Raw genomic sequence first — 16,095 nt, 5'->3', positions numbered from 1 at the left:
CCCCAGATTCTCTTTGGGGTTCAGGTCAGCAGAGTTGGCAGGCCAATTGAGCACAGTAATGCCATGGTCAGTAAACCATTTACCAGTGGTTTTGGCACTGTGAGCAGGTGCCAGGTCATGCTGAAAAATGAAATCTTCATCTCCATAAAGCTTTTCAGCAGATGGAAGCATGAAGTGCTCCAAAATCTCCTGATAGCAAGCTGCATTGACCCTGCCCTTGATAAAACACAGTAGACCAACACCAGCAGCTGACATGGCACTCCAGACCATCACTGACTGTGGGTACTTGACACTGGACTTCAGGCATTTTGGCCTTTCCTTCTCCCCAGTCTTCCTCCAAACTCTGGCACCTTGATTTCCGAATGACATGCAAAATTTGCTTTCATCTGAAAAAAGTACTTTGGCCCACTGAGCAACTGTCCAGTGTTGCTTCTCTGTAGCCCAGGTCAGGCGCTTCGGCCGCTGTTTCAGATTCAAAAATGGCTTAACCTGTGGAATGCGGCACCTGTAGCCCATTTCCAGGACATGCCTGTGCACGGTGGCTCTGGATGTTTCTACTCCAGACTCAGTCCACTGTTTCTGCAGGTCCCCCAAGGTCTGGAATCAGCCCTTCTCCACAATCTTTCTCAGGGTGCGGTCACCTTTTCTGGTTGCGCAGCGTTTCCTGCCATACGTTTTCCTTCCCACAGACTTCCCACTGAGGTGCCTTGATACAGCAATCTGGGAAAAGCTTATTCGCTCAGAAATTTCTTTCTGTGTCTTAGGCTCTTGCTTGAGGGTGTCAATGATGGCCTTCTAGACAGCAGTCAGGCCAGCAGTCTTGCCCATGATTGCGCTTTTGAGTAATGAAAGGCTGGGAGTTTTTAAAAGCCTCAGGAATCTATCGCCGGGGTTTTGAGTTAATTCGTTGATTCAGATGATTAGGTTAGTAGCTTCTTTGGAGTACCTTTTCATGATATGCTACTTTTTTGAGATAGGGATTTTTGTTTTTCTTGACTTTTTTGCCAAAATCATCAATATTAAAACAATAAAAGGATTGAACTACTTCAGTTATGTGTAATAAATCTAAAATATATGAAAGTCTAATGTTTATCAGTACATTACAGAAAAAAATGAACTTAATCACAATATGCATTTTTTTAGAAGGACCAGTATATGTATATATATATATATATATATATATTAGGGCTGTCAGAATTATCGCGTTAACGGGCGGTAATTAATTTTTTAAATTAATCACATTAAAATATTGGACGCAATTAACGCACATGTCCCGCTCAGACAGTATTCTGCCTTTTGGTAAGTTTTACAGCAAGGCTTTTTGTGCCGTCTAACAGCGAACTCTTGTGGTCGCCTTGCAACATGGTTTATTGCTTTCTTGCCAGTTCAATATGGCTGCACGACGTCTCGGGCTGACGCCTACGTTGTAATGTTGTGCTTATATGATCCTTGGACAAGATTTGTCCGTAAGTATGGTTGTTGTAAAGAATGTACATATAATGTTAGTAAGCGAAATGTTATATTTTTTGTATGACACGCTTTTTATGTTTAGTGAACCTGTATAGCGTGCTAATGTTGTTGCTAATGCAATGCTTGTGTACTTTTTTTTGTAGTTTTAGGACGGTCTAAAGAGGACAATGGTTTGAGGCCATTTTATTAATAAATCAGATGGAAAAGGAAGAAGTCTGATTATTAAGTCTGTCTAGCTTTGGAAAAAGTAGACGCTTCGGAGTGAGGACAGCATAGACAGATTTAAATGACAGTAGAGTGAAATGCCCACTACAGTCCTTATGTACCGTATGTTGAATGTATATATCCATCTTGTGTCTTATCTTTCCATTCCAACATTTTACAGAATATATCTATAATTTACAAAAAATATGGCATATTTTATAGATGGTTTGAATTGCGATTTATTGCGATTAATAACAATTTTTAAGCTGTAATTAACTCGATTAAAAATTTTAATCGTTTGACAGCCCTAATATATATATATATATATATATATATATTTATTAAAAGGTGTTTCTTCACCCATTTAGCTCAGGAAATACAATTAAATATATTTTTCTTTTTTCTTTTTTTTTTTAAAAAGGTCACAGTTTTAGATCATTATTAATTATATACAGCGGTTGGTAGTAGAGCATTAGAATTACTCCGTTTCAGCTACTTGAGTAACTTGAGAAATGTACTTCTAAAAGTAGTTTTACCGCTGTACACTTTTTACTTTTACTACTGCACTTTGCTACTTTGGGCTACACAAGAATGGTTACATCTTTTCCTCATTATTCTACATGTTAGATTTTACTTTATTTTTTGCCAGAGATGCTAAAGTGGCTCTACCAGTTTCACCAATGAAACTTCGTAACGATAGTCTCATGACTCCAATATACCAATTTGACTTAACAATACAGTCACGTGATCCCACTTGGGCTTGTAGTCAGAATTTATTTGATCACGCCGGCCTATTCAATCACGCTGCGTCTTTAAAACTTGGCAGAACATGCAAATTTCAAGCTCTCTCCCATTATTTAGTTGGCACCAATAGACCAAGGAAAACAAACCAGTGATATGATTGTTCTGATGTCATGGTAGGGATGTTTTTTTCCACTAGAGGGCACTCACACTCTTTGGACAGGTGATGTACCATTTTTGTAGATTTTCTAGCCGGAATTTGATGATTTTTTTCCTATGTTTTTGGCCGAATATGGTCATGTAATAGCATATAGTATAGGAAAATAAAAATTCGTATGGATGATGTGCTGAGAAAAAAAATATACTATTGTTGAATTGACTATTGTCCGTCACTAAATCCGCTTATTACCACCTAAAAAATATAACCAGAATTAAGGGGCTTCTGACTCAACAAGACATGGAAAAACTTATGCATGCATTCATTTTCAGCAGATTGGACTACTGCAACGGTATATTTACAGGTCTTGATAAAAAATCAGTCAGGAAGCTGCAGCTAGTACAGAATGCTGCAGCCAGAGTCCTCACAAATACAAGAAAGCTGGACCACATTACACCGGTCTTGAAATCGCTACACTGGCTTCCAGTGAGTCAAAGGATAGACTATAAAATACTACTGCTCGTCTACAAAACTCTTAATGGCCTTGGACCAAAATACATGCTTGACTTGTTAGATTCCCGTCTGGAACGGGTCTTCTGCATGTTCCAAGAACAAGAACCAAGCAGGGTGAGGCAGCATTTAGTTATTATGCTCCTCACCTCTGGAACAAGTTACCCGAACGTCTGAAGTATGCTCAAACTGTTAGCTCCTTTAAATCAGGGCTAAAAACGCTTTTGTTTAGCACTGCATATCCATAACTGTCTATATATTTCAATCTACCTGCCTTCTATTCCTCTTGTGCTTATCTCCATTGCTGATTTCAATGATTATTAGTAGTAGTAGTTTTTGCTTTATTTTTATTTTTGTTTTATTTTTATTTATTTATTTTTATTCTGTGATTAAATGCGATCTTTTGTCTTGGTTTTTACGTTGTGTTGATTTAAATGTGATTTCTATGGTCTTCATGTGATGTAAAGCACTTTGAATTGCCTTGTGTTGAATTGTGCTATATAAATAAATTTGCCTTGCCTTGCCTTGAAAAAAAAAAATCTGATATTCCAAGCAGTTATCTAATACTTGAGTATTCTTGTCACCAAATACATTTTTACTTCTACTTGTGCAATTTTTCTTAAGTAATATAATTTTGAAGCAACTCCACTCTTACTTGAGTAAAATTTTGGGCTACGCTATCCACCTCCACATAATGTTCCTTATTATGTCCAAATAATTTGATTTTAGTTTCTCAGTCCACAGTATCTTTTTTAAAATTAAGCTGGCTTGTACAAAATTAATTTAGCATATCTCAAGCGACTCTTGTTCGTGGCATATGCTCAGAAAAGGCTTCTTCCACTTCCACATTACTCTCCGAAACAGCATCTCATTGTGCAAAGCGTTCTGAATAGTTGAACAATGCAGAATGACACCATCTGCACCAACGTCCTGTTTTAGGTCTTTGGAGCTTGTCTGTGTCTTGAGTTTTTCTCACCATCCTTCGTTTCTACATATCTGAGATTTTTCTTGGCTTGTCAATCTGGGCCTTAACGACAACTTTGGTCTTCCATTTCCCCACTGTGTTCCTTGCAGTTGAAACTGACAACGGAAATCTATAGGGTAGATTTTTGTATCCTTCCCGCAAACAGTGATGTTGAACAACCCCCCCCCCCCCCCCAAGTTATTTGAAAGTTGTTTTAAGGCTCCTATGAGCCAAGATGCAAAGAGAACACAACCACCTTAAATAACCTTTCTTGTGGTTGGCTTCAACTGTGTAAGTAGGTCAAGGGTCACTTAGCATACCAAACAAAATTTGTGCTCCAATAGAGTCAAAGGTATGTATGTCAATCGACAAACAACAAGGTTGCCCTAATTTATACCCCTTGCTTTTGTCTGAATAATTATTGCAAACTTTCCATAACTTCTACAAAGTTTAGTTCAGTTATCAAATATTACATTAATGATAAAGTATTTTGTGCAACCACTGACATAATAAAATTATGTTCATTTAACAGATTTCTTGTAGTGTACACTCCAAATAAAGCCAGAGGGATTTTCGGATGATTCGTCATATAACCTGTGGTGTAATGACTTGTTCTAGCTGTTTTCTAACTAAAACACTGGCTTACCTTGGGCCTTCTGGCCGCTGTGGTCTGAGGAGGGAGGAGAAAATGCAGGAGGGGGGGAAGGAAGGACACAAACAGGTAAGGTTAGTCATGCAAGGAAAGGTATTTTCTTGAACTTTCTTGTCCAAGCAAGAAGGAGCGGCAGAAGGAAAATAGTGAATAAAATCACCTTCGCTGATCCATCAGAAACATGTTTCAGAGCCACTGATGTTGCTAGACGTCCAATCCATTCAGACTGGGAGGGGCTGGCAGCGATTATTCATCTGAATGGATTGGAAATCTAGTGCCGTTGATGGCAGCCAATGAGTTAAGGCCAGCAGCCTGAATCGAAAGAACTGCTTTGTTTTGTTTTGTCCAACGTGGAAGTCGAACTTATCACGTTAACGGGGCACAATTTTTCTTTTTTTTTCTGTAATTCCTGATTCATCTTTGAAGGATTCTGACCTTTTAACCAGATTGCCAGAATCACGCCAGCCGAACCGCCGGACACGCGCTGGCACAGCTCCAACGACCCGGGCCGGCGAGACTCCGACAAACCGGCCAAAAAGCCCAACGCCGCGTGTTCACCTTAGTCTTAACCCCTTGTACAGACTCCATTTTGAAGGCTGGAAATAGGCTTCGAAACACAAGTTGACAATTTATTCAGATCGACAGCGATCATACATTACCGAGGGACCCAGGCGAGGATTCAGGGTTACCATATCACAAGTCAACAAAAGATTCCCGAGAAAAAATGACAACCATTAGTTAAACATTCAGTCTTTTGAAGGCTCTCGCTGGGCGGGCTGTGGGCAGAAGAAGGGTGTGTTTGGGAGTTGTTTAGGATTATTGTCTGTCTGTGGATTGGACCGGAGGATTCGAGAGTTACTGTTTTCAGGGCAACGAGGGTTGTGGATTTTGCTACCTCAGCGCAACGTGAGTGCTGAGAGTTCACTTCTCGGTCGCGGCTTCCTCCTTATCGCATGTCTCTTGTCAAGACGAGATGTCCCACCATGTGCTCTGGACTGTCCGGAAGAACTGATTGCGGGAGTTGGTGGTGCAGACGTGGGCTTGTAGATGTCTTGCCTCGTCAACATCAATCTTGCTCCGTCAGTTGCATGACGCACGCGTTGGGCTTCCGTGATAAGAAGGCGTCATGTATCTCTTATCCCCTGTGTCATTATATTCTGCTTGTTTTTCTTAAACTATAAGTGCTATTTATTTTATATTGGGTGTGTTAGAGTAATACAAACAGTCAAACAAATACGAGAAAAGATACTATTCCCTGATTATATTCAGTGTGTTCGAGTAATACAAACAGTCGATCGGTAAATAGGAGAAAAGATACTATTCCCCTCAATCCTGACGGGGATTGTTAAAAAATGACGGCGGTCTCAGAACTTAGCCAAGTTGAGAAAATATCAGCAAGTCCTCTCAGAGTTCCTGTTAAAAGATTCAAGACAATTAGTTACCACTTTAAGGAGTTAATCGCAGGGTCAAACCCTTGGTTGTATCTGGTCCAGTGGCTATAGGTATCAGCTTACAGTGCCCTCCTTTGTATCTGGCATACTCTCATCCAGTACAGGTGTATTAGGAACGATTTGTGCATGATCAATTAGACGGGACGTTGTTTTGCTGACCCTGGATCTAGAATTTGCTGTTTGCCTTGCCATTTGATCGCTGTTGACCTGAATAAATTGTCAACTTGTGCTTCAGAGACTTTTCCCAGCTTTCAAAATGGGTTGAGTACAATGGGTTAAGACTAAGGTGAACGCGCGGAGTTTGGCCTTTTGGCCGGGTGCTCGCCAGCCCGGGTCGTTGGAGCTGCGCCAGCGCGGGTCTTGCGGTTCTGGCTAAGAGGTCAGATTCCTTCATCTTCAATGCGCATTTCCACGCAATATGTTTTTCTACGCTATCACAAATTTGGCTTTAAATTGAGAATACTTGATTTTTTTTCAAATTTGGCATACTTTAAAAAACGTATTACTTAATATATTTGAGTATATTTAAATGATGGGCATTGTTTTTAAAGTAATTGACAGCGGATTCATGATTGGACACTAAAAGATTTTTAAAAACAATCTTTTTTTTGTTACCGTTGTATTGCTGAGGTCCAAATCAATACTTTTTAATCCCCTTTAAAAGCAATGATCTGCTTCAATATTCAGGTTCGGCTCAAGATCGAACTGGAAGCAGGAATAAGAACAAAATCACTTTGTATTTATTTCTCTTCTGGAACTAATCTCTACTGACATAAAACTTTCCACATCTCGCCCACTCACTCCTCTTAAGCATGGGATGCTTTATTGGATTAACGCAAGCGACCATTGGGCGGAATTTAGCCCGAGCTGACAAAATGAGAGCTGACAGCCTCTTAAGCAGCAACCGAGACAAACCTGATGAATAAAAATGGGGAAAAAGTGGGAAAAAAAAACTGATACGAGCAAAATTAGGAGTACCAGTTAGCTGCCATCAACAAACACAGGAGCATCAAGACAGACGGTTTTGTACCTTTCGAGGAGTCGGCGTCTGCCTCATCATGTTTGCCAGAGAAGACGACACTCACGCAAAGACAGGAAGATGCAAGACGTTTAACGGACGGAGGGGAAAAAGGCGGGGCGCATCGGTGCAAATGGCTACCGTCCTGCTCCTATTCCCGGCGCCTCAGCGGTACTGTGACATCTGGCCATCTCCCTTCAGTTAACCTTCCTTGCGCTCCCGCATTACATCACTGCGCGTGCCCTCTACCCTCCCCGCCTTTTCAGCGCGCTGACCAACACGGGAGGGGGGCGTGCTGTTAAATGCTCAGGGCGGGAGGGCGATGCAAACGATGTAAAAAAAATAATAAAACACACACACACACAGAAGGGAGGGAGAGTGCAGAAGTGAGCAGCGACATCACCGTCTCCTAGCAACCCCGGTGCACCCCTGAATAATTGTCTGCCTTGGACAGCCAAGTCGGGTTTTGGTGTATTCAGTCACTCATTTTGGGGAACACAATGTATACATGGACAATGAGTTTGTGGTTTATGGATGAATTTTATGCAAGTCTCCTTTAAACCACCACCTGTAGAACACACCATGAAATTTTGCATGATAAATATTTTGATAAACATTTAATCATTTAAAGTCTGTGTTGATACTAATTATGTCCAAAACCTGTTAAAAGAGTAGACATGTGCCGATTACCTGTTTCAAGGTGTACCATGGTATGAAAACGTCAAGGTTTCAAAACCGCAAAAATTTTCCGTCATACCGTCTCTAAGGTATTACCTATTTTTTATGTCCCAAAAATGCATGGAGAAATCCCTCACTTGCAGCTGTAAGGCTCAACCCCCACCGGTTGCTGCTCAGTGTCAGTGAGTCAGCTGTGCTACACGATGGCTGGAGGAGGTGAAAATCCAAACTTTTTCCCCCCATCGAAGAAAACAAATCGCCAGAATGGGAATACTTTGGCTACACAGAAAGTTACAGACGGCCGCGGCTTAGAGGAGGGCGGCCAACCGACATGTAAAACATGTTTGCAGAGGGTGGCTGCTAAGGAGGCAATACCGCCAATATGATTTCGTATTTATTTACAAAATTAAAGATTAGTAAACACTGTCATGAACGTTTCCCACCGGCTACGAAGTTAACTCCAGCGTGTTTAGTGTGTCTAGCGGTGGTAAAACGTGTTTTTTCTCTCTCTGGCAACTGTGTTGAGAAAGAGTGTGTGTGTATAATGCAAAAATGATACGAGTCATACACACATGCTTTTTATGGAAAAGAATTCAATTATTTTCGTTCTGATGGTAATTATGTTGAGCTTTGGCTGTGGGTCTATGCTAACCTAAAGGACTGCATTAATTTTAATTTGAATATTTTGGGTTTTTATTTATTTTAACTTAACATTATTCTTATGTTCCAATTTGCTAATATGTTTTGAAAAATGAAAATCCTGTTTAATGGAAAAAAAGATTTGGTTTTTTTTTCCATTCATTAATCAGAATCTCATACCGGCACAGGTCTATGAAAGGGTCAATATTCTTTGTCAAATATCTATCTACATTAAACAAATTACGGTAAATGGGGAAAGATCAGTATGTTATTTTCATGTTTTTTCAATTTTATTTCTGACAAAAACGTAAAAACGTATTTTTTATGTATTTTTTCCCCATTTGCTTTAATTTTAAAATAGAAGATAACAGTAAACATTGCATTTTTAATCTTATTTAAAAATAAAGGGGGGGGGGACTTATTTTTCCCTGATTTCTGTAGTTCCTAAAAAAAAAGATTTATTTTATTTGTTTATATATCATATCTGAAAATAATCATGTGCTATATAACACTGGTAGTTTGACTTTTCTCAGCACATCGTTTTCACTTCCAAAGCACATTTTCAACTAAAACGTAATATATTAGTAAATTATATGATTTATACATGAGCCAACTAATCACAAATATAATTGGTGATTAGTCAAATATGAACATAATAGTTTGTGGCAGCTTTGTTACACACAAATAATATCTTTTGTCGAATTACTACACCAAACTTATTGCCAAATGAATATTTTGCCCAATAAATACCTGCTATTAAGAAAAACTAAAACTAAATGTTAAAAAAAAAAAAAAACTCTTATGCAATGTCCACAGAATCACAATGGAACATATTGGAAGGACACTAAATTCATTTTACATTAATTTCATCTGTTTGATGCAATCCATGCTTCTTCCTTTGCTTGAAATTGTCTGAACATGAGCTTAACGAAACAGACTTCCTGTCATCTGGGCTGCCCTTTTTCCCGCTGCGGAAACTTGATCCGCCTTGAGTGCAGCACTTATCCACTGAAGGGAACTTGTTTAATATTTCAAGAAAACACATTTGCCCTCGGCTGAGCTGTAATGGAGACTCATTTGCACTTGTAGCCTTGCTGACTTTGTTCTTGCGCGATCCACGTTCTTAAAAAGGGACAAAAAAGTGATAAGTATTTTTTTTGTACAGCAGTCGATAAGCGCATCATGTCGCTCACCTGAATGATGCTTTGAGAACGGGATTCGCTGAGCTGACAGTTACTAGCGCATGCCTGTCAACTCGTAGGGTTTGTCGGTATTTTGTATGGCATTTTCAATCTTTTTAACCGATATAGCATTCAGTAGAAGAAAAAAAAATAGAATACAAGTAAAAAACGCTGAACATCTAAATAGTATATTGTAGCATTTACAAAGAAAACGCCAACTTTGTTAGGGTTTTCAATGGTTTATTTGCAAGCGAGAGTGTGAACACAACTACTGTAAGTCGTAGCCGACACCAACCAAACGAAAACAAAGCTACAGCCTTCGCGCTCCTGGAATCTCGTCCAACCCCCCCTCCCCCTGTCAGTCACACAGTGCGTTTAGGGACAGCATGTAAAACACAACACTCTACGCATCTATGATGTTTCCAGACTCAACAATTGCAGCACAGAGCGGTTCAATCCCAGCTCCGACTGTTATATTAATTAAAAAGGTTATTATCATTGTGGAAAACGAACAAAATGGCAAAATGTAGAATAAACGATATCCATAAAAACTATCATTAACTGCCGTTGAGCGAGACGTCAAATCCATTTGATCTGTGATGGTTAGCGTTTTGTTTTTTTTAATGTAAAAAATGAATATTTTCTTTTTCAAATTTTTTTTAAAGAAGTTTTTTTTATTTCGTTTTCAAGTTTTATTTTTATATTTACAGCACAAAAAACAGTAAATATTGCATTTTTCAAATTTGAAAAAAATGACAAAAAGGGAAAAAATCTTTTGTAATTCTTAAAAGAAAATTGGTAAAATTTTTGTTATGTGTTTAGATTTACACATAAAAACAGTAAACATTTTTTTGTATGTTTTTTTATTACTAAAAACCTAAGAAGGAACAGTAAAACAGTAAATCTCAGTTTGAATTTTTTTTTTTTTTTCAATGTTTAGGAAAAGGGGGACATGACAGTAAATATTTTCGAATCTCTAGAGTACCCCATCTTTTATGTGGACAACAGAAATTCAATTTAGATTTTTTTTGTTTAAATGATGCTAGCTAAACCAAATGATGCGCCAGGCCACGAGGTAGACATGACTGCTATACAGCGCAACAAGCTGTAGCAAAACTGCAAAAAAATAATTAAATGACAGAAAGAAGCTAAGAAGCACAGTCAAGCAGAAGTCAACAGCCCGGCACCAACGGTGCGGTCACGTGACATAAGCGGCGGCAAAGCCTCTTCCTTTCTATTTCGCCGCGACGGTTTCGACGGTAGAGCAAGGACCAGGAAACGTGCCGCACCTTTTTGGTCTTGATTCCTCGCTGCGTGGGGGAAGGAAGGAGCCCAGGCACGTCGTAGGAAATCACACACAAGCATCTCAAGTGGCTTCCGCACACAAATGAACGCTGACAACTGAGCTCACAATACTAGAGGAAATGCATCACTACATTCATTTTGAACTAAGAAAAAGTGAATTCTTTTTTGTCAGTGGTCTGTAACCCATTTATTCAGCACACTTTGGATATCTTTGTGCCCAAAACGCACAAGCACAAACAAAATGCAGTTTACAGTGGTACCTCGACATACGAACGCTTCTGTACACGATACAGTGGTACCTCTACATATGAACTTAATTCGTTCCAAGACCTGGTTTGTAAGTCGAAGTGCTCGTATGTAGAGCGGGATTTTCCCATAAGAATACATTATAATTCCATTAATTCGTTCCACAGCCACAAAACCTACGTTAAATCCTTTTAAAAAACACTGCAGGTACAATTACAAATAGCAACCACACACAGCAAAATAAATAAATTATAAATACAAATTGGGATAATAATAAATCGGAAATAAAAAAAGCTTTTTTATTGCCACCGTAAAGCGGAAGTTCAGAATTTTTTACATTAGGTTTAATCTTCGAGTTAGGTTTAATTAGTTAGTTGGCGGAGTTGATTTCAACAAATTCTGTGCAGTCTGTAAGTTATTCGTTAGTTTCAGGGCTCTGGAGTGTCTAAGCTACTGTAGCACGAGTCAATGGTCTCTTCCTAGCATGCCAATTAAAAATACAGATCTACGAACAGATCCAACATAGTCAAATAAATTCAAAATGCAGATCATTGTTCCAAAACACGCATGCGGCCAAAACAATGTCACTAAAACTGCCGTGATTCATTTCATTCTGTCGACTATTTTATTAGATGCGTAATACGACCACAATAGAGAGGAGCGCTTCGAGCACTTGTGCTCACGCGAGGAAGGTGGCAAGTCAGACTTATCCCAATCGGATGGTACCAGTTGCGACCTCAAAGCGTTCCAAGCAAATGTTAACAGAAAAGATGGCTGATCGCAACAAGTTGTTTTTTTATTTTGTCCATCAAAAGACATTTTGACCTCCATCAAACCTGCTTTCTCATTAGCGATCAAATAGTGGAGGCGTTCCAATGATATTTTTCCAGATCGGAGGTTGGAACCTGACTTCACACCTTCCTCGAATGCAGCATCAATCTGCTGAGTTAACTGACGGCCGGCCAGCTATATGGTTAAAAGGGCAATTTAGATGCTAGGTAACAGACAGAAGAAATTGGCAAAGCAAAGTTTTCACAAATTCCCTATGAATAACGAGGAACAATAATAAACTGGTTACTTGCTGCCTGCTAGGACATAAAAAAAATCAGTGGTGAAAAAAAACAATGTGATATGTCTCTGCTCTGCTCCTCTGCAGAGCTGCTGGATTACAAATGTTGCTGTTCATTCTGCAATTATTGACTTGCAAATGTAAGTTCTAATAAATGTATCCTGAAAACAGACAACACTATTGATTACATGGGTCATCGATGATTTTCATGTGTGCATATGTTGTTTTTTATTGGAATGTCAAGTCAGCCCAACTGACTCGCGCTAGCTCAGCCATTCCGGAGCCCCGAAACTAACAAATAACTAACAAACTACACAGAATTCAGGGTTTCCCCTACATTAAACAGATTGTGGCACACCGCCACACCAAAATAAAAGCCGCCACGGCTTGCAAAAGAGATTTTTTTTTTAAAGGCCGTTTCAAACTAGCGGCACCCTAGTGTGAAGGGTTCACCGGCAACCTATTCATTGTGTATTGCAGTGCTTCTCAATTATTTTCTGTTACACCCCAGCCCCCCAAGACGTAAACGTTCCGCGTCCCCCAATTCTCTGCCACCACTGTAAATATGCTGTAGTATCATTTGTATATAAAATTCATATTATTATAAGTACAGCTCTACATAACATTGTTCTTTTTAATATCAAAGTAAAATGTAATATAGATCAACTAACAATAAAGTGTAAAAAAAAAAAAAAACATCCATTCTGTAAAAACACACTCGATACATTTTTGACCGTTTGATGCTGAAAAATACAATGTAATAAAATCAATAAATAATAATAAATTGAAATTGATTAGCAACATTAACTCATTAGGACAATATGTCGAACAATTAGACCAAAAAAACAAAAATTAACACAACAAAAGGACAGTGTAATTGGAGAGAGGGACAGTATTTATTTTTGCTGCATGCAGTATTAGCTGCTTTGCTATGGTCTGGTGTTATTTTGCACTGAGCAGCTCGGTATGCCACCTTATATGATGCTGACAGTGCTCGCTGGTTTACCGATGTAACACAAAGCGGGAGAATTGTTGGCAATATTTGGCACTCGCTGAAAAAAATAATTCCTGCTGTCCGCTGCAAAAGTAAATAGTCTGGTCTTTCCTCGTCTCCCACTGTATTAAAAGTCAAAGCCAAAAGCTAAATGCTACATATTTTTTGTCATATTTCCTTGTCTAAGCTTTTCATATCTCCAGAGCTCTTTGCTGTGTGCTCTTGTTTTGTTCAAAAATACTGCGCACACGGTAAAAATGAGACTGGCACTGCCAACCACTTAGTGGACGTGCCATTACATTTTATTGAAGTATAACAAAAATGTATGTTCCCCAAGGTCACATGTACCACCCCCAGCATCGCGCTGCGCCCCCCTGGGGGGCCCGCCCCACTATTTGAGAAGTACTGGTGTATTGTAATGTCCGTAACTGCGCACTGCTCCCTTAAGAGACGATTGGACTGGAGAGCTGTGCCACAGAAGGAAGCAAGTAGGAAGAATGGGAGAACGGGCGAGATAGAAGGTCGCTGTTGTTTTGTTATTGTTTTTCTTTATTATTGTTGCCATAATAAAACAGGTAAGCCAATACTGACTCCTCTCCTTCTTCCCCTCTATCCGGGGCATTACAGTATTTTGGATGGGACTTTTCGGCAAAAGAAAGTGAGCGGTGGACAGCGGTCTTGGAGAGAACGGCAAGTTTGAATGAATTTGCGTCGAAAGCCAGGGCCTTGCTCTATTTCAGAGCGCAGCCGCGCTACCGTCAACAACGCATCTAATAGCAGAGGGGCAGGCGTACTTATATCTGTGATATAAGGCTGTTTTGGCGGACGGATATACACAATCACAGCTGACGAAACCTTGATAAATGCGTTTTTTTTTTTTTTTTTCAGGTTCCGAGAGCTCTGGGTCACCCCAAAAATGATTCTCATACCTCTCCTTGCTAAGCTAAATAGTACCTTGACGTGCGTTGATGTGGAAATGGTAACGAACACCAAAAAAAAACTATTAACAGTCTCACCGAAACTAGGAAAACTCTTTACACGGCTATTAGAATTTTCCCCCTACTCCTTCAAAATGGGTCCATTAACAGAAGGAATATTATTGTTGTAGTATTATAGTATTAATTTCAATTTATTCACACACACATTCATATTCACAGTGTTTACATAATCTCATAATGCTGAGCTAGGATCATGTGTGAAGCAGGTCTCCTTAACACTAGAAAACCCAGCAAAGGCGAATCGGCCTTTCCCCAAGACAAATATTCCCATATGTGAATGGCTCTTGTCTGTCGGACAACAACTTGCCAATTCAAAAGCACTTGGGTCATTTTGGCCACCTCTAGGTTTTGCCAAATCGGCCATTGCTCGGGACTATTAGGAGTACAAGAATTCTCTGGGACTTCTAGTGTTAAGAAGCTACTCAAAGCATATAGCCAGGAGCCTGCATACATTAAGACAATCATAAGAAAAATAAGAGCAGAAAGCATGAATTGTCGCATATTATAGTATCCTTATACAATAACATACTGACAAAAAATAACAAATACTAAACATGTCCCGATCAATCGGGTCTGATCACGTCATTTTCAAAGTATTGGAATCGGCAAAAAAAATATCGGACATGCCTTTTTTAATATATATATTTTAATTAAATCGTTTTCTAAATTGTATTTCACATTACAGACAAAATGTCTTACACTCATCCAGAGTCTTTAGTTTTGACTTAAAGTAGGACTGTCAAATTTATCGCGTTAACAGCGGTAATTTTTATTTTTTTTTAATTAATCACGTTAAAATGTTTAATGCAATTAACGCATGCGCTGCACGACCCACTCACGCATTGTCACGTTCAATCTATAAAGGCGCCGTTTTACCTATATATAGAGCTAAAAGGCAGTGTAAAATGAGTAGAGTGAATTTAGGCAGTCTTTGGAGTCTTTATTTAATTGGCTAAAGCCTCAAAATACCCCTCTCAACAATTAAAAATATCGTGGGAAGCAATGTGGGGAAGAAAGGTAGTAGTTGATCTTAACACCATGTTATTTCTCAACGCAGAGAAGATATATCAATTAGTGTCACTACGCACAGTCATGGTTGCACTTCCCATCATGCATTTGGGCAGAACAGTTAAATGGCTACAGTATCATTTACTGAAAGCTCAACAAATACACTAGATGGCAATATTTAGTCACAATATACAAAGTCACAATTATCCTTTAAGAATTACAAGTCTTTCAATCCGTGGATCCCTCTCACAGAAAGAATGTTAATAATGTAAATGCCATCTTGAGGATTTTTTGTCATAATAAACAAATTCAGTACTTATGTACTGTATGCTGAATGTATATATTCGTCCGAGTTTTATTCATTTTTTTCTTAATGCATTGCCAAAATGTATATGATCGATTATCGGGAATGATTGGAATTGAATCGGGAGCAAAAAAAAAAAGCAATCGGATCGGGAAATATCGGGATCGGCAGATACTCAAACTAAAACGATCGGATCGGGAGCAAAAAACCATGATCGGAACAACCCTACTAAATACGTTCATACAAAAGAAATTCTTCCCTAGAAAAGCAGAATTCATAACCAAGTTATTTTGGAATTTTTATATTTACTGATCAGAATGCTTTTTAGCATCATTTTAAAGGTGGAGATAGGTTTCAACACTTTTAGCTTGTTAGGAGCTCATTCCAAATTAGGGCCAAATAAAAGGAAAAACAAGGACTACGACATGTAAGTCGTACTATTGCTACGAGAAAAATTCGTATTATTATGTAGGGTAATGTAGCTGTAATCAGCTACTCATTTTACG

At 38.9% G+C, this 16,095-nt stretch overlaps 1 protein-coding gene across 6 annotated transcripts in view; it reads right to left on the bottom strand.

Annotated features, from left to right (window-relative positions):
* Positions 1-16,095, bottom strand: part of dctn1b (dynactin 1b) — a 57,415-nt gene that overhangs the window by 25,422 nt on the left and 15,898 nt on the right. For 2 of the 6 annotated variants that reach the window (XM_057860441.1, XM_057860437.1), the window contains exons 5-7: positions 10,955-10,975; positions 7,180-7,197; positions 4,693-4,716 (exon numbers count right to left, since the gene is read on the bottom strand). The exons of 1 other annotated variant lie outside the window; for it this stretch is intronic. In XM_057860441.1, the coding sequence (XP_057716424.1) occupies positions 4,693-4,716; positions 7,180-7,197; positions 10,955-10,975 (63 nt within the window). The remainder of the gene's footprint in view (positions 1-4,692; positions 4,717-7,179; positions 7,198-10,954; positions 10,976-16,095) is intronic. 3 more of the 6 variants (XM_057860439.1, XM_057860438.1, XM_057860440.1) reach the window with 3 other exon arrangements.

This window comes from Corythoichthys intestinalis, chromosome 15 (assembly GCF_030265065.1).
Source record: "Corythoichthys intestinalis isolate RoL2023-P3 chromosome 15, ASM3026506v1, whole genome shotgun sequence".
Classification (NCBI taxonomy): domain Eukaryota; kingdom Metazoa; phylum Chordata; class Actinopteri; order Syngnathiformes; family Syngnathidae; genus Corythoichthys; species Corythoichthys intestinalis.
The sequence above is the reverse complement of the archived record's forward strand: the minus strand, read 5'-3'. Positions and strand labels throughout refer to the sequence as shown.